Source organism: Chlamydotis macqueenii, chromosome 8 (assembly GCF_036417535.1).
Source record: "Chlamydotis macqueenii isolate bChlMac1 chromosome 8, bChlMac1.mat, whole genome shotgun sequence".
Taxonomy (NCBI): Eukaryota; Metazoa; Chordata; class Aves; order Otidiformes; family Otididae; genus Chlamydotis; species Chlamydotis macqueenii.
This window is the reverse complement of record NC_141563.1, coordinates 28,264,219-28,288,258: the sequence shown is the minus strand read 5'-3', so window position 1 is coordinate 28,288,258 and position 24,040 is coordinate 28,264,219. Positions and strand designations below refer to the sequence as shown.

General features: G+C 44.6%; 1 protein-coding gene across 6 annotated transcripts in view; it reads right to left on the bottom strand.

The window, feature by feature from the left end:
• Positions 1-3,516: 3,516 nt before the first annotated feature.
• The window catches only part of MAST2 (microtubule associated serine/threonine kinase 2), a 206,920-nt gene continuing 186,396 nt past the window's right edge, over positions 3,517-24,040 (bottom strand). For 5 of the 6 annotated variants that reach the window (XM_086752986.1, XM_086752988.1, XM_086752991.1 and 2 more), the window contains 9 exons: positions 22,042-22,151; positions 19,417-19,571; positions 18,416-18,720; positions 15,470-15,685; positions 13,683-13,909; positions 11,982-12,104; positions 10,789-10,925; positions 10,370-10,557; positions 3,517-9,650 (listed from right to left, as the gene is read on the bottom strand). In XM_086752986.1, the coding sequence (XP_086609112.1) occupies positions 7,573-9,650; positions 10,370-10,557; positions 10,789-10,925; positions 11,982-12,104; positions 13,683-13,909; positions 15,470-15,685; positions 18,416-18,720; positions 19,417-19,571; positions 22,042-22,151 (3,539 nt within the window). In that variant the 3' untranslated portion in view covers positions 3,517-7,572. The remainder of the gene's footprint in view (positions 9,651-10,369; positions 10,558-10,788; positions 10,926-11,981; positions 12,105-13,682; positions 13,910-15,469; positions 15,686-18,415; positions 18,721-19,416; positions 19,572-22,041; positions 22,152-24,040) is intronic. The other variant, XM_086752990.1, reaches the window with a different exon arrangement.

The following is a 24,040-nucleotide window of genomic DNA, read 5'->3' as shown; positions in this document are numbered from 1 at the left end:
CCCCTTTGCTACTTTCCTGCAAGGGCTTGGGATTTGGTATTTTGGCTTTTGGTTTTGGGTTGTGTTTTTTTTTTGCCTTCCCACTGTGAATTATTGATGGGGTCGCTGCTAAGCTTTTCCCCCACACTGCCTGGCTGCCGTGCTTCCCCGCTGGAGCAGAGGGTGGGATGGGGGAGTAAATCAAAATATCGGAATAATGAATGACCCAGGGAGCTGAAACCCAGACGAAAGCTGAGCTGCTCCAGCTGGCCTGGGAGGCTTCCTTGCACCCAGGAGCAGTTTTACTGGAGGATGTTTTTGGGGCAGGACAGGCAAACACAAAATAAAGAAGTGATGGTGAATGAGCATCTCCCCTCCGCTCCACAGGGCTGCTGTGCAGGCTGACGCTGGCAGTTGTGCCAGTGCAATGACCATCAGCTCCCAGTCCGACAGCCCTAGATGAAGCTGAGGTGGGGATCTGTTACAGGGCAGCACCCCAAAATGCAGTCACAACCCTTGCCATGAGCCAAGCAGAAAGACTAACATGTCCCCAGGGCTCCTCACCACCTCCAAGCCCTGATGCTGCCATGGGATTCCCGGCCACCACAGAACTGAGCAGCATCCAGAGTTCCTCCTTTGGTAGTCCATCAGCTAAAGCCTCTCCCAGGGCAGCGAGGCTGGCTATCACTCAATAAACATCAGTTGGAAAAGAAAACAATTTGTATATTCATCACATCCCTTGACTCCAGGAGCAGGTGCCCTGCACCCTCAAGCCTGAGGAGAGCAGCTGGGGCCATGTGGGGCCACCAGGCTCCCATCGCCTCGGCCATGGCTCGCCCCCGTTCTCTGCTGCCCATCAGAATTAGCCAGCCCGTTTGAGCAGGTTTACGATAATCATCAAATAACTGGTTCATTGACAGCACGTCAGGCTGAGAAGACTGACTGAGCCCTCGTTTGCTGATTGCTAATTAGCTTAACATTCCTAATCCCTCATTAGCGACTATGAAGTAAGCTCTGAAATATGAGGTCAGCCCTAATCAGCGTTTAAAATATAAAGCCCCCTGGCACGTGATGGAGACGGGAGAGAGGGGGGCGGCTATGGGCCAGCCCCAAGAGCTTCCACAGTCAGGGGGAGCGAGGCCACACAGGGCAGAGTCAGATGTGAGGGGTTAAACCCCATGGGGCAACGGACACCCGCACATCACCCCACACCTCAGCCTCCCCCAACCTGGTGCACATCCCGGGTGCAGGTGGTGGCATTCAGGGTGGCTGCACATGAGATGCTCCAGGTCTCTCTCAAGTCCCATTCCCCACCCTGCCCAGCTGGACGTCACCCCTGGGGCTCGCAGCAACACTCTGCCACACCAAAACCTCTCACTTTGCCCACTGCAACCGAGCTTTCCCAGCTGGAAAGCCCCAAATGGGCCATCCCACAGAAGGAGACCCTCGTGTCCCCAAGGACAAGGATGGGCAGCAGCAGGGATGGTGGAGCAATCGGCCATGGTGAATGCCCCCAGCAATCAGCTCTCTGGAGGGGAGGACGGTGATGGGTTTTAGTGGGGGTTAGGGTGGGTTTTAAACCTGGTGAGCTGAACCTGTCCAAGCGAGGGTGACAAGCTCAGGGACATGTGACACCTCTGGGACAAATTCCAGGCAAAAGCACCCAGAGGTCAGGCTGACCCAGCCCCGCTCCATTGGAGGAACCATGGGCCACCAGCTGCTGGGGACACTGCCACATGCCAGCCCCACGCTCCCACTGCTGGCCCCACCGGCTATGCCCTGGCCTCTGGGGTTTGGGCAGGGGCTCTGTGCCGCGTAGCCATGGTTTGGTGCCACTGCCCTGCCCTCAACCCTGCCCACAGAATCCCCCACACGAACCCCCGAAGCCCATTTCTGCCCCTGGCTCTTGTGAGGAGCAGGGGACTGAGCATCCCTGCAGATTGCTTCATCTTTCCCCCAGTGCACGTCTTCCAAACTCCCAGTAAGCCACAGGCAGCCTGGCTGCCAGCAGTGGGACTTCGCAGAGGTCTCACTCGCATCCTCTGATCCGGGGGAAGGAGTCAAATCTCGGTATCGGCATCAGTCAGCAGGCATCAGAGCGCGCTGAGCTGCCCGTGTGTGTGCCGTTATTCAGCAGGAAAACAGCCCTTATTTGTTGTGGCTTAATCCTCTGGAAGAACAAACTGCTCTGGACTCAGAGCAATTTACTTCTGACTGGGGAAACCTCTACAGGAGGGCTGCGGACTTTAAACTTACCCCTAATTAAGCTTGAGCTAGTAACTCTTAAAACCAGAAAAACTGGATGCTCCCATGAAGATGTCATTTGAAAAGCTCTTGTTGCCACATCTCTGCTCACCCCCAAGGAGCAGGACCAAAGCGATGCTCCCGCCCCAGCGCCGGCCCCCCACGTGTCGGTGGAGCGTGATGCTCTGGGCTCAGGCTGCGGGGCACCGCCAGCCCTTGCTCTGCGCCAGGTCCCTGCACAGAGCCAACAGCGGCCGCAGGAGCTGCCGGAGAAAGGCCATTTTGTTCAGCGCTACAGGAGCTGTAACAGCGCCCTTTCGCTGCGTGCTCTGCGCTCCCGTCCCTTTGAGCCGCACTGTCGCTCTCCGCGTGGGCAGGAATATCACTCTTTTATGAACGGACGTCAGCAATGACGAACAGCGGCGCAGCAAGAGGCTGCCGGCAGAGGCACTGCAAATCTCCCGTGGACGGAGCTGTGTTTCGCCCCCGATTTCTGCTCGGCAGCTTCTCTGGAGCATGGAGACACAGGATATTTTGAGCATCCTCGGCAGCAGCAAATGAGGCAGAGTCCAATCCCCAAACACCAGCGTCTCCACAGCTCTTTATTTCCAAGGACAGGAACAAGCCTTTGAAGGCTTTTCACGTGGAGAGTGCACACTTGCAAATGTTAAAAGCAAAGGGCTGTTTCTGGAAAGGTTGTGGGTGATACATTATCAAGAGACCCTAAATAACTGCGTGCACAAGGGGGTTACACAGCTCCTGCTGCCTTGTGCCATTTGGCCAGCCCAAGCCAACGCCACACCTGTGCTGCTGGCAGCCGCTGCCCTTCGGATGTGAGCACGCACATAACTCAAACACCCAGCAGCTACTGTGTTCAGTGGTGGTCAGTCCCATCCTCTCCTCGCCTTGTTCTTTTCTTCGTTGCTCAGCCAAGTTTCAGGCTTTACGCGCTTTTACCTCTTTAGTAAGGACTGACCATTGGGACCCCATGTTAGCAGGGACACAGGACACAAGATCCTTAAAGGGCTCTCAGTGGAGGATGGTAAATAGTGGGCTTGATTTTCAGAGTGGAAAGCTTTGGCTTATCTGTACATCTGGCCCACGGAGCAGAAAATCCCAAATAGCTTGGCAGATTTACTCCGATGCCCAGACACTCCACAAGTTATTTTCTGCCCCATCAAGGAGCCGGTTGAGCTAGTGGGGCTGATGGCACAGCCACCCCCGGCGCTGCGGGAGAGCAAGGGGAGACCGAACAAGAAACACACACATGAGTTTGAATTTATGTAAAAAAAAAAAAAAAAAAAAAAATTATTTATTTTGGAGGAGGATTTGAACATCGACATGCAGGTACAACATGAATAAAAATTATTGCACCGCTATTATGTGGCAATTGTTCAAGTTTCTAAAAACACAGAAATTCCACACTTTCTCTTATCTAGCTAAGTGCTGAGTGACACAGCTCGGCGGAGCCCAGCTCAGGAGGTGCTCTCACAGCCACCTGGATATGGTAATCGAACACAACGTAAACACACACTGCTGTCAAATCTTCTACTAGAAGTACAGAATTATCCTTCACATCCAGTAAGAGAAAACCAGAGAAAGACTTTATCCTCCCCTCTTCAGAAGAAAAACAAATTAAAATACTCCAAATCACACCTTAATGCAAGTGTGGCAACCAAAACCACCGGTCACTCCTACCCCTTCCCCAGCAAGCACTCTTTAGTACATTAGCAGCCAAAGGCCTCTGACATTCCGGACCCAGGAGTGGCCGTTACAATGCTTAAGTCTAATATTTACAATAAATATCATCATCCATTTCTCTTAGTTTGCAACAGTAAGAGACAAAAGGGAAAATAACACTGAAATCAGGCACGGGGCAGGAATGCGCTGGCTGGATGCAGAAGAAGAGATGAGCTGTCAAGGCTGGAAGCAGCTTCAACTCCCTCATCCAAAAACGGACAAGGAGCAGGAGACACACCCAAGCCAACAGAAGGAAACAGGGAAAATGAAGCAGGAAAGCAGCGTATTTGGATGGTTATATGCACGGCTCATTCATCAAACGCACACCACACGCACGCAACTTCTACCTCCCGCCTGTCTGACTCAGGGTTATCTGTGGAGGCCAAGCTCATGGCTTGCTGAATGCTTCGCTCGGGTAACGCAGGTCTGATCCTGCGCTGGGAAACATGCTCTTGCTCGTCACACACAGCTTTTCCAACACCACGTTCCCCCCTGACATGTTTCACAAGCTTATCTGAGAAGGTATTTCAGCAATTCTTAGCAGAGCAAGGAATCAGTCTTGGTGTATCTACCTGGTTTATTACCAGAGTTTCACATTTTTTGCCCAAACATTTCGCTAAGGTGCACCATCTAAATTTGACAGAAGGTGGAACCGGGACAATGGGGGCACCTGGCACACTGAGGGAAACTGCAGGACTGACGAGAAGCAGGGGATACAGGGCTTCACTAGGTTCCTTTCCTGTAACGCTGTTTGGCTTTGGCTTCCAAAAAACTAGGGTTTTTTAAATTGCACTGATCGCTCTGTACCGTAGCTACAAAAGAGGTGACTTTTGTACACACATCTCACCTCTTCTTTGGCCAATTCAGGCAAAAGCAGGAAAAGCTGTGGCATAGCAAGGTCTTTTCACCCCTCTTTTTATGCGTAAGAAAGGAAAACTCCGCAATGCACTGCTGCAGTCACCGGCTACAAAGGGAGGGAGTCAGCAGCTAGCGAGCCAGTACCTTCAGGGGGTCCCATCCCAATCTGCGTGGGATGAGCCAGGTTACAAAGCCCTCTCTCTCCTAAGAGAGAAGTTAGTTTTCCCCTGGAGTTTTTTAAATGCAGAGCCCTTTGTGGATGCTCCAGGAACACAATCACAGAAGCAGCTGTGTCACCACAAGGAGAGGGAAACAGGGACCTGCCACCCAGGGAACAGCCAGGTCAGACCACGTCGTCATGCAACTCTGGGCTCACTACTTAATTTGCACAGAGACTTCCATCTCGCCAAGGTTAGGTCTTCTCAGGATATAAGCTTAAGGCTTGTCTTTGTCTCAGACTCAGGATGCTGAATAACTTTTTCACTACTCCTGTCCATTTTATCATACACTGCACTGCCAATAAGACCTTGTTTCTCAGCGATTTTTTAGTAGATCAACCCATCGGGGAGAAAACCAGCCAGCTCAAGTACCAGATCCTGCCAAGCCAGTCCCTTACTCGCTATGGCTCCAAATCAGCACAAAACGACGCAAGAATCTGGAGACACCCAGGACCCTGACAAGGCAGTGGAAATACTGTGGTTTATAACTGCAAACGAAGTGTATACAAAGTAGCCTAAGAATTCCAGTAAAAAGAGCAAAGAGACAGTGCAGCAGGCTCTGCTCTCAATACCGTCACAGCAAGATTTATTAACGTGTTATCTGGGAGCATTGAGGCTTTGGTTAGTGTGTTAACAACATCGTACATGTTCACACAGACACACGGAGTAAACACTCATTGAAACATGTTAAAAAAAAAAAAAAACAAACCTCAAACCAATCCAAAACTTGGTCCAGAAATGAAATCCAAGCAGCCAAAATCAAGTATATAATGGGGGGAAACAATGGTTATAGAGAAAGAAGCAGGGCAAGATTCCAGAGATTTTTGTGATTTGTGGATTGAGCTGACATCAAGTTGAAAGAGATGGAGAAAATATATTGCTATATAAAAACATATATTTGCATTTCAGAGAAGCAAATAAAAATTTCAAGTCTGGAAAAGGCCAAGACAATGAAAAAGGCAGCGGTGTAACAAAATCAGACCAACAGACACAGGTTTTAGCTTGAAATACTGTTGCACAGTCATTCTGCTTCTATACAGAGTAAGCCAGTGAGCAGGATACTAGAGACCCTGCGGGTGATCCGCAGGGAGACACACTCAGACAAGACTAGAGTAAAAGCTGAGCACAATCTGGGACAAATGACGGGAGTGTTCATTGAGAGGAACCTTTAACTGGATGAAGAAATGGCTTACAGTGCTATAGGTATCACCACACAACACATTTATCGGTGTACTATTATTGATCTAATCCTCTGCAAACAGCACTGTAATCCAGAATCGGTCACACTTAAAGCAAAGCAATGTCTAAACCTAAAAGCAAAGAGTAATTTTTTAATGGCAAGTGACCTCAGCATTGGAAATGATCTAGCTATCAAAGCTGAAATCCTAAAATATCACATGTGTTTTGAAGTCTGCTTGCAGCTTGTCCACAGAACTCGAGGAGTCAGAACTCTTCATAGGATTTTTTTTTGTTTTTAAAAAGGGCAGATTCAGAAAACTCAGCAAGTTTCCCAAGCCCCAATTCAGAAATGTTAAGGAACACCTTAAAATGCCTACCTGTTTAGACTCACCAAGAGAAGGAAAAATCTCCAAAGGTCATTTATCATTGAGATAACGTTGCCTGAGCCATACTGGAGAACACGCGACTACAAATTTCTCTACTTTAAAATCAGCCTACAAGGCACCCCTCTCTCCTGGGGTCATTTATTCTGAGGCAGGGCAAGTCATGAATTGAAGCCAGAGAAAGGAAGATAAAATATTAAAATTTTAAAAAGAGGGAAAAGTTGCCATGTGTCCCACAAAGAATAAGTAAAAACAATTAAAAAAAAAAAACAAACAGCTTACGGATTGGAGATTTCTCTTTCTGATAATTCCATTGAAAAATACTTTTAATTGGTTTAAAGAGAAGACAGGGATCGCTCTCTGTCCGACTCCTCCAGCCAAGTCCCTTGCCTCTGTATCCTCTGAGGACGCGTGCAGGACTGTGAATGCACACGGTGACGAAGAGGCCTTACAAAGAGGGTTTGTAGCTCCAGAATAACTTGCGGACAAGAGAGTATTTTCTTCTCCTTCTCAAAGGAGATCAGATTGTAAATTCAAAGAAAATACTTGGAATTTGTGAATTTCAATGGCATTTCAAAGAGAAGGTTGAAAAGCAGAAATTTAAAAGTAAGCTGCCTTTTTTGTATTCAGAATTCTTAGGATCTCAAATAAATGCAGGATTAGAGGAAAGAGAACAACAGGCCCTAAACTCAGGCAAAATAAAAGGTCTGGAAGGGAAAATGATCAACAAACTGTTTCTTAAGCCCTGCTTTAACGATACCCTGTTCTAAAGAGACCTCAAACGGCAAGCATTACTGTGTACAAAAATAGAATAGCAAGGATGAAAAAACACAAAAAACAGTATGAAAAAAACCCTCCCAAAAATAGATGTACACAAGTTCTATTTTATATTAGTGTATATTACAAAATTCAAACATGCAGTCTCTATTTTGAATGTAGAATGTTCCAGTCCACGTGTACCAGGGATGCTGCTATGTTTTCTTTACAGCACCATCATGTGACAGGGGAAAGTCTTGTATTTTTAACTGACTTCCAACCTCTTTGCTTTTTGCTTGTGCGAGAGTCCCTTCTTTACAGGGCCTCGTGCTGCCATCTGGCAGGGGAGAGGCTCTCAGAGCTGCTTGTCCAAGAGCGTGAGACAGCTCTTTCGACTGCGTGATTTTGCAGCTACCTCCCAACACTTCAGATGCTTTAGCACTGCAAAAAGTTGCCTCCTTTTTTGCCACCCCAGGACATGTTGCCTCCCAGGGCTTTGCTGAGTTTAATGACTCTGTACAGGATCCGCTCCTTGCAGTCAGAGTGTCTGTGCTGGATAGTTTGGCTTTCTCTTGACAGGCTCCTGCTTGTGAAGTTTCCTGCCTTTTTTGTTTCAAATCTCTCTCCTCTTTACAGGAGGCAGCCAAATGGGGGAAATCCTTTCTCTTTTCCACCTCTCCAGAACCAGACATACTGAGCTTCAAAGGGCCTAACACGCTCTGAGCTAGCGGCACTAACTGAGACACAGAGAGAGCTCTTTCAATAGCACTGGGGACGAGGAGCGTGGAGGATACCGGACCTGCTGGGCTCGTTTTGCTAGCAGCTGAAGCACGCTCTGCCTGGGACAAGCTGGGTTGCTTTTCAGTACTAGGGCTTTTTTGGGACATTTCGCTCACACTTCCAGGAGACAAAAATGAGCTGCTGTGCTGTTCTGCAGGCTGAAGCGTCTCCTTGAGATCCTTCTCACTGTGATCCGCAGGGCTTACTGAGAGAGGAGTGCTCACACTTGCTGTGCACCACGAAGAAAGCACCACCAGAGGTTTGGAATCCTGTTTTTTTTGACTGGTTCCTGTTAGCAGAGGGTCTTTCAGGTCAAGCTTACCACACGAGGCCCCTGAAGAGTCACTTTGTTCAAGTTCCAAGAGTTTGATAGATGGGCACTGTATATGTTCTGTGTGATCTATTGTTTTTTGAGTACTTGTAGTTCTCCCTAGGTCTTTGATTGCTTCGGAAGACTTGTCTTTTGGACCAAAACACTCAAAATCTTTGTTTTCTGGCAATTTGTGTTCTTTTGTAGTTGTTCCTGATGTTAGGAATGGCTTTTCTGAATTAGCTAATTTTTCTGGAGAAGTTCTTGGGAGGACTTCTGATGGGGAAGAGTGCACACGGATTTGCAGTGGCTCTGAAACAGGCTTGGTTTGTTGATTATTTCCCTTCTGCAAATCCTCTGTACCTTTTGGATCTTCAGGTAGAAAGGCATCATCTTCAATACTATCCTTGCTTTCCAATTTAGATGAAAACTTACTATCATCATTAAAAGAATCTGAGCCTTGGTCTCCACTGCCAGGAGGCTTGTCCAGTCTTCTCCCATCCTGACTATCTTCTGAACCATCATCCGTTTCATCTTCGGAAGAATCTACTTCTCTGATGGCCTCTTGCTTTTGCAGAGACTCCCTCCTCTCCACCCTATCCTGTCGAATAGCACCCAACTTCCGTGAACCCGGCTTCTGCAACATCCCTTTTTCTGCTAGCCTGAGTTTGCCACCTGTTGTTTCATTCGCAGATTCTTGTAAGCTCTGGAGACTGGGATCCCTCTGTAGCATCTCCTTCTTAAATTCAGAGTGAGAGATATCCAAACTATGTTTACGTGAGGAAGTCAGCTTCTTCTCAGAAGAGGACAGTGAGGCAGCCAGTTTCTCAGCCGACTGCACTCTCTTTAGCAAAGGAGACCTAGGGGGCTCGGCACTTTTGGGGCGAGAAATTTGTCTCACCAGTGGTGGAGAGGAGTGTAGTTTTACTGGGAAAGATTGAATAATACTGGAGCTGCCAACTGAGTGTCCTGGTAAAGGAGATGGGGAGCGCTGCGGTGATGTGGACTGTGGGGTTGGTGATGGAGTGTGAGCTAGCGGTGACAGAGGGATGTTTCCCGCAGATTTACGCCTTGGAGATCTGTACTGCCTTTGAAGCTTTGGTGCAAGTCCATGCAGAGAGCTGGGTCGGATGTGTCCAGAGCTGGCTGGAGAATTGGGAACACTGGAACTGGGAGAGCTGCTCTGGGAAGAATTGCCACCAACTTTAAAGAGAAACAAACAGCAACAAAAAAAAAAGACTAAGATTAATATATAGGTGGCCATTAAAACACGCTATTGAAAATAAGACATGCAAAGTCAAGACAAAATGCCATGTTACCACACAGCACTGCAGTAATACCACAAGGTAATACGGCATGGCTTCTGACAGAAAATTCACATCATTGTCATACAACACCAGAACACAGTAAGAAACACTCTGCTATCAGAATGGTTTTTCTAAAAAAAACCAAACCTCTAAGCAGATAAACCATGCGTTTCACTGCTATGTTCAGAATGCAAATCTCTTTATTCCATCAGCTGATTCAATTTTCAAATATGACTTCACCACACTGTTTTGATTCCTTTTGTCTGAACTAATACAGAAAATGTGTCAAACTGCTACAAAAACATTGCAATGTACAAAGCACACTTGCAGGAAAGTGAAAGGCTGCTGTAGTACAGCAAATACATTCTTAAAAGGATGTATGGATTTTCATTTTTAAGTGAATCAATGAATGAGAATACATTCATCTTTAAGGTAATCAACATCACAGCTGTCATTTCACTTCACAAATAGATCTACTACCTGCTGCTCTGTATTTTACTTCAAAAATTAACCAATAAGCAAATAACTTCTCCAAGTTTTTTTCTGTTTGTGTGGATTTTGGTGGGTTGGTTTTTTTGTTTGTTTGTTTGTTTTTTGTTTTGGTTCTTTTTTTACCTGAGTGTACAGACTCAGGAGTGGATCTGTAACTCTGTGTCGGTGACCGAGGAGACAGGTTGTGAGTTGGAGAGCCAGGCACGCTTTCTCCAGAAGACAGAGAGCGGTTTAGTGAAGATAAACTCCGACTGGTGTGAAGAAGTGATGCTTGTTTAGTGATCTTCCTCAACAAAGAACTCTTCTTCTTACTGTGGAAGAGCATTCAAAAGTTATTTACAAGCCCAAATGATTTATTTACCTTAATTGATATATTTCAGTCAATTTTATAGCACAGTTAAAGAGAAAAAGAAAACAAAAAGAAAAAAAAGAACTAAAGGACATACCTGCCTATATGCATTATCTGCAAATTGCTTTCCCAAGATTTCTCTTACATAATCTTGGTTACCATTTAATTTTCACAGAAAAACATCATAACGAACCTTTCCTGACCATCCTTAGTTTTGCTCTTCTTGTTCCTACGAGCCATCTTGGATTTGTAGCTGGCCTTTCGAGCTGGCCCAACTTTGATGGACGTGTTCTCAAATGGCGTGGTGGAGATGGACACTTTATTTCCACTCTGTCAGAAACAAGACACAGAGACATCGCTTAAAATGTGGCCACTGGAAGCAGATCTGCAGGCTAGGGAGTTAAGCTGCTAGTTTATTGCTGCCTGCCATTTTGTAATCCTTTGTCAAACTCCATTTCCCTGTTCGCATTTCCACCTATAATTTAGTAAGGGATTGCTGAGAGAGAGCCCCTTTTAGTTGGGCTTTCACAAACGATTAGCTTAGGCCCCAGCTGGTAGGTAAAGCTTCCCAGAGCAGGGAGAACGCACAGTTTAACCTCTCCCATTGAGATTCTAACTGCCTCAATTTAATACTTGTAATACTTCGAAACTTGAACAAAGTGTCAAAAATATTCTGTTATCAATCCTATTCCCAGTGCTCTGACTGATGGCAGATGTGAGCATATCAGGCATCTACCAAGATGAATCTGCCACACAGAGCATGGCTTGTCTCACTCATCATTAAAAATAATAATAATAAAATCTTGATTGCTCCTCTATTTGCAATCCCAAAGACTTCTGTCTCTTGGAACAGTCCAAAATTTTGGGTTTAATTTCCATAAATGGATTCAGCTCAGAGGAGGTATCAAAATGCAAATCATTTAACTGGATAATTTTAAGACCAACCCTTATAAAGCTCCTTTTAAATACCACCAGGAAAAATCCCTGAGAAAGCAGTATTAAGACCTAATAACATTAGCAGAGCCTAAAGGCAAAAAAATAAAAGTAATTTGAAAAAATGTTAAGGTATTTGTTTCTTAAAGTCATGTTTGAGGAAAGGTACACTTAAATCTAATTAACCTTTGTCTCTACTGCTGATAAAAATGTATCTGACAGGTCCTTATTTCCTCACATAAAATATGTGAGTTCAGCTTAAATTACACGCAGAAATTTTGGAGATTTAGGGATCAAGCTGCAGCAATGAGTTTTTGCAAAACAAGGGCAAGGTGCTATGTACACACTTCTATTTCAGACACCACCACTTAGATACCTACGGCGTTTTAAAAAAGCTGTCTCATATTTTCCATATTACCTGTTTTCCAAAATGTAGCAGTGCTGAGTTCCTACCTTCAGAATCAGCTCCACCACTTCGGTGTGCACCAGTCCATGGACTGGCTCCCCGTTGACATGGGTTATCAGATCCCCTTCATGCAGACCTGCTTCGTTCGCTGGACCGCCTTCCTCCACATGCTGGCAAAGAGAAGGGGATGACTGATTTGAGAAGAGGAATGTACAAGATGGCTGGCCAGATCAGACTCAAAGCCCATCCATCTCATCTCTTGCTGCAGCCAGCATCAGCTGCTTCAAAAGGGTGAAAGAAACCACTGACTGGCACAGCCAAGTACAAAAATCTGTGCTCCTACACTCCTCCCCAGCATCCTGCCAGTCTTCTCCCAATCCAAGGCAGCCAGCCAGGACAGTTAAGCTGATCAAGAGAACAGCTCCTCCCAAAGCAAAAGCCTTACATGCTTCCAAAAATTTTCAGCACTCAGGAATGTTAACTAGATACTCTTAGTTTCCAGAAAAGCATTCAATCTCTTTCAATTTCTTTGCCATCCCAAATCCAACATCCTTCCACGTACATGCTGGAATCCACAAAGGCCAAGACTTTTAAAAAAGACTCTGCGCCATGTGTTTAGGGTGCCTATATTGCAATCTCAGTTCCTTTTTCCACTCTCCATCCTTTACCAACCTATTCAATACCAGATCTTTTCCCCCATAAACACAATGCCTTTCCCCATCACTGTTCAGAAAGTTAAGTCTGCTTCACAGTGAAGAGACACATACACTTGAGAATACTGCAACTCGCCCTCTAGCCAGAAAAGACAACAAATTTGTTTCTTGGTAAACTCAGCATTTTCTAAGGAAAGTAGGGAAAAGCAAGGGAAAAATGCAGCTTCAGATTATTTTTCCGGGTAAGAATGAGTATATTGTCTGATGAACAGAGAGATCATAGAATCATAGAATGGTTTGGGTTGGAAGGGAGCTTCAAAGGTCTTCTAGTCCCCCTGCAAGGAGCAGGGACACCCCAACTAGGTCAGGTTGCTCAGACACAAGGAAAAGAATGAACCACCTTTACCCTGACTCCATTCTCCCTAACTACACAATTCAAGTAACACTGCTTCGGGAAATGGATCATTCCTAGAAGTCATATACGTTAACAGAAAAGGCACACGGAGATCAAGTACCAGAAATAACGGGAAGGAAGAGATACAGACATGGAAACCAGACCTTTTAAGCATAGCACACAACTAAGCCAAGAGCTAAATCCCAAGGCAATCAGCGCAGCAGCAGTGATGCTTTAAGGCTTGTAATCAATTCCAAGTGACTGCCTGGAAAACCCCAGCAGACTGAACGGATCTGAAGCAGGCTATAATTGCTAACACGGGTCTGAATAAATCAGCTATGACTGGCCCTCATGCAACAACCCCAATAAAGAGAAAGAAGGTATGTACACAGAAACATGCTTTAAAGTATGTGCTACAGGTGAAAGAAGGTGGATTCATGTAACCAGGGAAGAAAGAAGGAAAGAAAGGTTGCTGTGGTTCTGTGATGGGCTTGAAAACTGCTACAGGTAAAACGCAAAGTGCTGTTATTAATTTATTTATTTTTAAAGGGCTTCCCTCATCCCCGAAAGATAACTTTGGGTCCAAATAAGGAGAGAGAAAACAGGGTGGCAAAATACAATTTATAAAGCTAAATCCCACAGCCCTGGCTAAATGCATTTCTGGCCCCAAGGGTACTCTTTTTAGAAAAGCAGAGACATACCCAGACCATGTGATGCACAGTGTAGATATCACTGTCACCCATATAGACACGAATGGCGCGGAGAGTGAAACCGTATTTCTTTCCAGCCCGATGGATGATGATTGGTGGTTTCAGGTTTGCGATAGCAGGAGAAAAGTCGCGGCTGGGTGAAGAGTCCCTCGAAGATGGGTTGGAGGATAGAGAATGAGGTGACATTGGACTGGCCAATGGAGAACACGTGTGGTGATCTACAGTGATGACACAAAGGCGGGCAAAAATTAGGAAACCAGGCCTCCAAAAGAGAGAAAATTCTTGTTAGAGTAACAGCTAGGAAATCATCCCTCCCAATGCTCTTAAAGCTGGTGATCTTCACCAGAGCTGGGTTTGCCTGCAGCTTCAACTAATTCATGCTTAAAAATACAAAAATCAGCAGTTTCCAAAGAGCCCGTTTGGAGGTGTGTATTTAATACAGCAGCACTGCTCGCCTAGGATTATGGTTGGATCACAGTGTTTACTTCTCTTTCAGGGATTTACAACCCATCATCAACATTTGTTCTAGGCACAATCCTGGAACACTTTGGTACTAAAAAACAACATCACAAGTGTATTTTAGAGTGCGTTTCCCAAACAAACAGCCAAGGGCTGGGCTATGGGCTAATCTACCTGACTCTGCTTGCTAGTGGAACTACTTTCACTTTTAAAAATACAAAGCAAATACAGAACTCTCATTTGAAAACGAAGCTAAAATAAACCCAAAGAGCAGGAATACTAAATGCAGCTGTAAAAGGTAATCTCTAATCCATTAAGAAACACCTGCTGAATCGCCCAGCACATATTTACCTGGCAGATGAGAGCAGCTCTGGAGGAACCTTTGCTGGGTGATTAAATACACATTTTAGAGATTTTCACGAGGGAGTTCAAAAAGCAACCAATGCCCAAACCACAAGAAATGTAACATGCATCACCACAATGGTGCCAAGAAGGAGTTGCATACCTGCCTCCAGCCCCCCGGCTGAGGGAGGTGGGCAGGCTCTGCTCCGCCAGCAAGTTCTGCTGGGTTGGCACACATGGCCCAGCTGCAATTCCCTGCTCCCATCTAGGCAGGAACAGGTACAGCCCTGGAAATACAGCAAGGACTTATCCTCTGGAAAAATGGACAAAGTCCTTGTGAGGAGAGTCTCCTGCTGAACTGGTCTGTCACAGCTCAGCATGGTGGGGCTGTTCACTAGAAGTTACCACCTGGCATTAGGAACTGTCAAGATCTGGCTCTGCTTGGAGACAGAGCTGGGCCAACAAGGTGAGTTATTCAGCATTAACTTGCTTTGTGAGTTACTTACACTATTGAATTTTTGAACACTTTATCTCAACCAAGTTATCTGGAATTACTGGAACTTCCCAGTGCATGAATGCACCAGACACATTCAGTTCCCAAAAAAACGCCATAGCTAGCATATGCCAAAAATAGTACCTTGAGGGTTAAAATCGTTCCATGTCTCTATACCTCTTTACTGCAGCATTGTCTAGAGACCAGCTAGGAGCCAATTCAAACAAAACTAGGGAAAGAATAAGGCCCGGCTGCCATTTGCAGAAGCTGCAGTCAGACCACACACACAATGCTCCTGCCTGTGGCAAAGCAGTACTCATTATCCTGTCGAGCAGTAAATATTAAACCGTTTGTAAAAGTTAGATCTCTCCCCTCCTGCCAGCAAGGGCATTATTCCAGAAGGGTGAAGGGGGAGGATCTGTCTGCAGATCTTTTGTTTAGTGCTTGCAGATTCTAACAATGCCTCACCTAAGGCATTTCTTACCTGAGGGAATCAGGAGAGACAAGGCAGTAGCGGATGCTGATTTAATCACTTTATTGACAGGTCTTGAGGCACGTTTCTCCCCTGACTCCCCAGAGAGCAACCTGTGTCGTGCCCGCCGCACTGCCAAATCGCTGATGGCTTTTGGAGTGGTAAAGTCTGGGCCTTCATTGCTATTACTGCGAGCGCGTGGATCAGAGAAATCTGCAGTGCTCCCAGCTACAGTTTAAATTAAAACAGATTAGAACCACAGGGAATTCCTAACAGTCTATTCCCCTACAGGCAAAATACATTAAATCAAAGTCATGTTTACATGAAGTCCAAGAGTAAATTTTCCTAAGAAGAAACCCCAGGGCTTGAATTTTTATTTACAGAAATGGTGTTATCCTGAATACGGAAAATTAGCGGCTTCTGTTCTGTTGGAAAAGCTCGCTAATGAAATCACATTGCTCAGTAGCAGTTACGTGAATCGTAAAGCTGCGGTGCAGTTCTGCAGGCAAGCCATTTCAATGGGATCGTTCACAGATGAAAACAAGTTTACGGAAAGTGCTCCATTTTTACAACCAGCAAGAACTGTCAATCTTTACGTTAAAACTGCCTGTGACAGAAGAACCAGGTTCTACTGGAATTGCACATAAAAAAAAAAAAATCCACTTTAAGAGAATACCAAGGTACTAAAATCAGTGAAAGTAAAAATGCGGGTTGCAAAGACAACCCTAATTTGCCCCCTTCTGCGCACCACTGCAATTTAGCCTGGGATTACTTAATCTGCTATAATTACATATAAAATGCAAAGTAATCTTGAAAATCAGACTGGGCATGTAACAATAGCAGATGCCAGGGGCTGGGGGTGCTGTACTCAAGCTCGGTGCCTCAGTTCCCCATCTGATACCTTAAAGGGGCACTGTGAAAATACATTAATTAGAATTTACAAGATGCTCAGAAATGAAAGTGGTGAGCATTACAGCAAGTCCACAAGGGAAATTAATCATTCTGTCTTCAAAAGCAAATTTTAAGCAGCGTGCAATAAATAAAGCCTAAGGGCCACATTTTGAACAATGAGGACAGAACAAAACATTGATCATCGTTATTTAAGTGGACACCACTGCTCCGCATACTAAGTAAAGCAGGAAGTACTATGAAAATAAAAATTCAAAGCATCATTCCCACTGACCTCAGTATCAGATGCCTGTTCAACATTTAACAGCCACAGAGTTTCAAATAAGGCTCCCAGACAATGAGGAACTCTGAATCCAAGGCTGCGCATGAAAAGGCTCAGATGTACATTAGAGGAGCACTCTGAGACAGTGACAGGAATGAAATTCTTTTCTTGCAATCCCCTGCTTCTGACTTAACTTTGCAGGCTGGGGACACTTGAAGCTATACTATCCCGAAATCCCATGCGCTGGATTAAATGTTGCTCTAACGCATTAGGCTCAGGGGAGCAGGTTGCCCAGGGAAGCTTCATTTTTGCCTGTTTCAACTTGCAGATACTCACATTTGCAAAGAAAGTGTTCTTGCAATTTTTAATAGCACATTTCTGGGCTTTTAGTACGAAATTGAGAAACTAAGGTTCATCTATGGCACCTATGTCATCCAAGTATACGGTAGATTACTTCCTTCGCTCCCACACCTTTTCCCATAGTTTAATGGAGTACATGATGGCAGCACCAGGCCTCTTCTGGGAGGACAAGCCATAAAGAGAAATGGGACAATTTTGGGGGACATTTCACAGACTGCATTGCAGAAGATGAATAATGAGATACGGGGATCTTTGGCTTTACCCTAGTCTGGAGGCAAACTTCCTCTAAGGTATATCCACCTTTTGCTCTAAGGTATATCCACCCCAACCACCATCATATGTGCCCAGGGCCTTTCACCTTGTCCTTGTCCAGTCTTGCTGCCGCTCTGACTCCTTGCCCAGTAGCCCTTTCCTCTCCTTTCAATCCTCAATGCATCCACAATTGCTTTGCCTGCTTGCTCCCAGTTTCCTCCAGCAACTTGTTTCTTATTTTCTTACCCAGTTAGTCCTTGTTCTTCAACACTACAATCTAGTTCTTCCCCTAAATATGCCTTCCTTCTCAAACATTACCTTGCTAACCTTCAATTCAACTTCCTCACTGTCTTCCATTGGTCCAAATTTCCAGTTTTCCTCCTCCTTAATGCTTCCCACCAGTTCCCAGCTCTGGCCTCCTATGTTGTGAGAAACAGGCAGCTTCACCCTCTGCCTTGTCGATGTCCTGAAAGGGTCAGGAGCCAGAGACACTCCAGCACCCAGCCCTGCACCATAGCAGTCCAGGGCACCATCACACGGAAGGTCCAGCTCAGCCCAGTGCTGCAGAATGGCCCCAGGATGGTCACAGCTTCTCAGAAGTCAAACACTGACTTCTAAGACCCACTCTACTATATCTGTGCTGCATTTTTTTCAAGCCTGCAGCTTGGCTAAGTTTCAGGATATTTGCCTGAGCCAGCAAATAGCACGTCCCTGACACAAACTCCACTCTCCTAGCAAATTTCAAGTCTCTACTCCAGACTAGAGCTTTTCAGATAAACAAAACCATAGGAAGCAGGGATCTTTTAATATGGCTGACACCCATATTCTCCAACTCCAACTCACTAGTGATTTGCTCTGATTAATGCTTAAAATAATGCTGCCTCAGGTAGGCACCCAGTGGTTGTAAGTAGGTATAGATTATATGGGACTCAGGCATGAGAAGACCTTAATCAATTTGAAGTGACAAGACTGAAATATAAGATGTAATTTTGAAGATACTAAATCACCAGAATTATTTCAAAGACAAGCACAGCCACAAAACTCTATTAACGTAAGCACTTGGCATGAGACATTCACATCACCCAACATCCAAATCCACAGTTTTACAGAGTTAAGATCTGCAAACTAACACGGCATTTTTGGGGAACCACGACACCATCGTATCTAGCATGTACCTGTCAGCGTTGTGGTGCTGCTGACAGCTGTGGAGGGGGCCGTGGGTCCAGCATCACCTTCCAGCTGCAGCTCTTGCTCCACAGGCTGTTCTGGAATGGGCACCGGCAGCCCCTCCCGCGACTGCACGGTGGATAAGAGCATCCCCTCAGATTGTGGCCTTTTGAGAACAGTTCCCTCGTCCTCAGTGGAGATGGCAAAGCGGGGCATATCGAGAAGCCCAGAGCAGCGTCGGCGGACTGTCAAGGGTGGGCTGGAGTCGCTCTCCGTGTGTGAGGATTCAGACATAGACAAGCGCTTACGCAATCTAAGAGAGAAAGGAAGAAGAGCCCCCCAGTTAAGTTAGCAGGATAACAAACATGAAAAAGGCGAAAACAGTGCACAGATCCAACTCACATATCGGAAGCCATATGGTGAAGCTGGGAGATGGAGCTACATCATTAGGACAAAAGTTTGGGGCATCACTTGACTCTACATTTCCAATATTTTTCATTGTTAAGCTTCTAAGAAAGGAAGAAATAAAACCAAATTCTGGGCATTCATGTATTTTACTGATATTTTTATTAGAACACAAGATTTTTTTTGATATTCTGAACTTCCAAAACTTTGGACTTTCCTAATGGTTTCACTAATTTGTAAAAAATGGTAAAAGTCTGGCAAGACCAGACTTTGGATTCACCGATGTTTAAGAAAAAAATGCTGTTGGTACATCTCCAATACAACCAGCCCTTCCACAAATGAAAGCTTTATTTAAAATTAGGATTCTTTTAAACTAATTTAAAGGATTTGCTACAATTTTAGAAGTTTGTTAGTACTTACTAAGTCATATTTCAGGACAATATAATTTCTACATCTTTATTTTCATCTATTTATTCCACTCTTCAGGCTTCACCTGTGGAAATACATCATACGAAGCATTCCTGACCTAACACTGGTCATAGAAAGTTTTGGCACAGGTCAGTTTTTCTCAGATCCTATGAGAAACCAGTTCTACAGAACTTACATTTCAGGAGATCCAATCACCCAGCTGCGATCTCGACTCTTCAAGCCACCAAGGCTGTCCAGTCGGTCATCTTTTTCTTCACTCAGACTCCGTTTAGTTGGTGGTGGAGTCTTCCTCTCTTCATGGATGGAAAGACGTTCCATGCTGCTGTACACCTGTATATAGCAAAAGATTGTTCTGTACAGAGAAAACAAACCTACGTGGCCTTTTCTGATCAAGGGGCGTAATCTCTTCTCAAAATGGAAGATATTCCCTGAAAGCATGAACTTGGCCATGTTCTTTGACTGACAACACAGTGCAGATGTGACACGCTCAAAGTGCACCAGGAAGGAAAGGGAAAAGGCAAGTTTCAGAAACATTAAACATGCTTTTATACAACAGCACCCTATACTTGTCCTCTGAAAACAGCCCAGGACACCACAGAAATAATAAGACTTTTCAAAACGACTTGATTTTTGTTTTTAGTAATTCTCAAATTTAAGAGGAGGTATTGCAAAAGTAGGCTCCACAAGCCTTGAAGGCTGGCATCTGGATCTTGCTGTCTTACTACACAAATTCAATTCCGTGATAGGCATCATGCTCATGACCCCATTTCATTATCATCAGTCTATCAGCTTTGCCCCAAGCTTATTTCAGAACAAAAAAGTCCTGCCCTCCTCAAGGAATCTACTATAATGCTGACAGCTTAATGAAAGTGCCTTTCTTGGTTTTACAGCCGTCTTTAAATAATTAAATGATTAAGCAAAAAAATCCATCCTTTTAAAACTACACTTGACTGTGGACCTAATTTACATAAGAAGAGATTAATGAAAATAATATTATTAAAAATTCAGAGCATCAACAAGATAACTATTAATAAATCATATGGCTGAATTGTCAGACAAGAATTTCAAAATATAATGAGGCTTTTATGCCTCCCACATTACAAATGCTGTATAATTTTCCAGGTCTTAAAATAAATTCATTAAAAGTGAACTTTTTCTCTTTGTGGCAAAAACACTGAACCCTAAAGAAAAGCTTGAGTCTTACAGATGAATAATACTCATGGTGAGAAAAGGCAGAAAAAAAAAATCCTTACGTGCTCCTGAGAACTTTTTCAAAACCCCAACTAATCCTCAGGTCCAATTTTAAACATACTTTTGGTGATGCAAATCAGGAGCAACCCCATAAAATTAATGGCAACTGTTACTTAAGCCCTCACTGTAGCCCAGCTGAGGACAAAGAATGAACTGGTGCTTTAAAACAGACTATGGTAGTGCAAATTTGGAGGAACTGTCATGAAAAATTAAAATACCTTTCAGAGGCCCTAAGTAAAATTCCTACTCCCATCTCATCAAAAAGAGGGAAATACAATTCACAGAATGGGCTGACCTCAAAATAGCATTTCTCCTCCCTTCTGCCCCTCTCCAAACATTCTTTGCTATATTCAGGCTAACAGTGGAGTTGTACTACTTCAAGATGTTCAGAATTCCAACTTTTTATTTCAGAGTAATTACCTGCCTAAGAATAAGAGACCTGCACAGACCTGAATCCAGAAAGCATGGCTAGAAGGGACCTCCTCAAGGCTTCCTGTCCACTTCCCCACCTCAAAGCAGAACCAGCTCTCTTGTAATCACCTAACACATGTTTCTCCAACCCGTTCTTAAAAGCTGCCAGTGACAGAAATCCTAAAAATTCCCCATGCCAGTGTTTAATTATTGTTCAACACTGGAAACTTTTTCTTATCATCCACCCTACACCTCCTTTGTGCCCATCATTTCACATCAGTTCTGGGTAGAACAGGAAGACCAATGTACTCCTTTCCCTCAAGCAGTTATGTATTCGGAAACACATTACGTTTTGTTTCATAGATCTCAGATCATTCCTGTTGTTTTCCTCTGGACTCTCTTTTACTGGTCCATGTTTATTTTCAAGAACATTGCCCAGGACAGGACAGAGTAACCCAGCTACGGCCTTCCTACTGCTAAGCAAATGGAAAGGATTTCTTCACTTGCCTTGCAGAAACTATTCATGCTCACCTAGTATGGTAACTGCCTTTTTGCTTCAATAACTCGGCACATCTAACTCACGATGCACTATCTGCCCAGATCCGTCTGTTTGAAATTGTCACCTCATCATTTGTTCCTCAGGCTGTGTTTGAGACAATGAACAGCAGAGGTGTAAACTCCATCTTCGCTCTTACTGCATGGCATCCCTTCAATTTTAGACCATTATTCCAAAATGTCAAAATCAATTTTCATCCTAATACCATCTTGTCACCTACTGGAAGACCCTTTCAGAATGACACTGTTCAAAGCAAATGAGCTTTGGACACTCCCATCATCCATTTCATTAGTAAAAACATCAAACTGCATCAGACACAGGAGAGACCTCCACAGTACCCTGCATATTAGTGAAACATTAAGAAATACAAAATCTCATTCTCCAATTATTCTTGCACTCACCTTCTACTAGGCCACAAACTATCACAGAATAAAGAACATATAGTTTTTTCTTTCCTCGGTGAATACTGAACACCATGTAACTCCCACATATCATCTGTGTGATTAAAATCTACCCCATATGAAGTAATGAAACTGTGTTCCTTTCTAGAATTTTATTTTCAACAAGCTAGCATGCTCCTACCTTGCTGAACCTTGGCGAGCATGAGGAAAACTGCCGTATTTCCACATGATCATCATCATTAGTATCCTCCTCTTCTTCCGAATCCAGGTGTTGGTACCGTTCTGAACGGGCTATGAACAAGACATGGCACATTTCATCACTGCACGGAGTGCTGATAACTCTCACACCTCAAGCATTCCTCCTTGTCTACTTACAAAGAACTCTGAGTGTTCATGCACCATGTAGGGTATTTTCCTTAATACTGAAACATACCCAGCCAGTTTTATTCTTCCTGTACAACTAGCAGTGAAGAATACCTCCTTCCTACTGAATTTATCTTATCTCATCAGCTACATTATATTCTAAAAGCAGCTGCCACTTAGCAGGTGTCTAATCCTGCAGATCCTTTGTGGTAGGGATATTTCTTCCCTATGGCAAACAATCCTATGGAAGGAAACACAGAAACAATTCACTGTCCCAATTTCCAATGAACAGCTTTATGATTTTACAAAGTCTGTCCTGCACACAAACATACAAGCCTTCTTTAAAAAATACAAATATTTACCCTCAAAAAATATTTCCTCTTCTCCCTCCTATAACTAGAAAAAGGATTAGATTTTGTGAAAAAGAAAATGGGCAAGCAGCCAGTATGCAAAGCTATTTTTTAATGCAAAAAATCTAAACTGCCTCCAAAGAGATTTTGTGCTTTGAGATTTGCAGCACTGGATTTCTAAGCCAGCCACATTGGATTTTGCAGGGCAGGCATTAATAAGTTTGGCTACAGAAAGCTGACAGATATCCTGAGCCAAATTTGCTGCACTGTATCAGCCGCAAAGCTACTTTCGCAAATTCTAAAATTTTCTGCATTAGGGTTTATAACAGCAACGTCAACTCTCATCAGCGTCTATGTGAGATACTTCCTGATGTGAGAATTCCAGCCTTTATAAAGGACTCACAGAGTCACCCCGACAACCTGCTGAGCATGCCTGGGCACTTGTGGAGTTTCCCATCATTCCTACATGACAGACCCAGTGATTTGCACCACTGAACATAACACGGTGCTTTTACCCACCAGGATCTGCTCACAACTGCTGTGCTGAGTCTCTCCCTATCACTGACCCAATTCAGTGACCAGAGCTCAAGCTCCAATGTCCAGTAAGTCCAGTTAGTGGTGGAAACACACCGCTGCCTCAGTTTCCATGTGCATGTTGTACCAATACAACCTCAATATAAGGAAAACACACCTCTGCCCCCTCTGCACATCGTGACTCAAATTGCTCTCCGCAACGAGTACATGGAGATTTCTGCATCTCTCTCCTCATCCTACCTCTCCACCCAACCCCTGAGCTAGAAGTCTCTTCCCCAAACTGGGACTGCCCTATCTAAATCCGATCGCTGCTTTTGGAGTGTGGCAGCCGAGGGGCTAGAGGCAGACTGCTCTCTTCCCTCTCTACACCCTGAGTAAAGTGCAGGAGCAGAGCAAAAACATGCTTCATATGGAGTCAGTGAGTCCCATGGCCCTGGGAGAAGGATGGAAGAGATTTCATTGAAGCAGGGTAGAAATTTCCATACCTCAGGAAACACAAACAGCCCAGTATCATCCTGCACCACAGCTGGAATCAGGGAAAGACCCTCCTGACCAGTGACAAGCCCAAGTCCCTTCCACATGCTCAGTTCCTCAAATCAAATGAGAAAAGCTAGGGAGGCAGAGGCTCTGGGGCCAGAGACTTCTTCATCCCTCACGGGAAGTTCCTCTTTTCTCTCTCAAGAGCACCCACCCTGTCTGCTGCTTATCTGGAAATACCGGGAATCCTACATAGCACTGATACCATGGCAGTTCCCAGACATTCATACACACCAGACAGGCACTTCACTTCACATCTCATTAGAGTTAACAACACTAAAATAAGGTGATATACTTGCAGTGAAAATAATTTAAGTTAATTTAAAACTCTAAATAATTTTCCCTACATACTTGTCTTCAAGGTTTGGGGTTTCTTTGTTTTTTTTTTAAAAAACA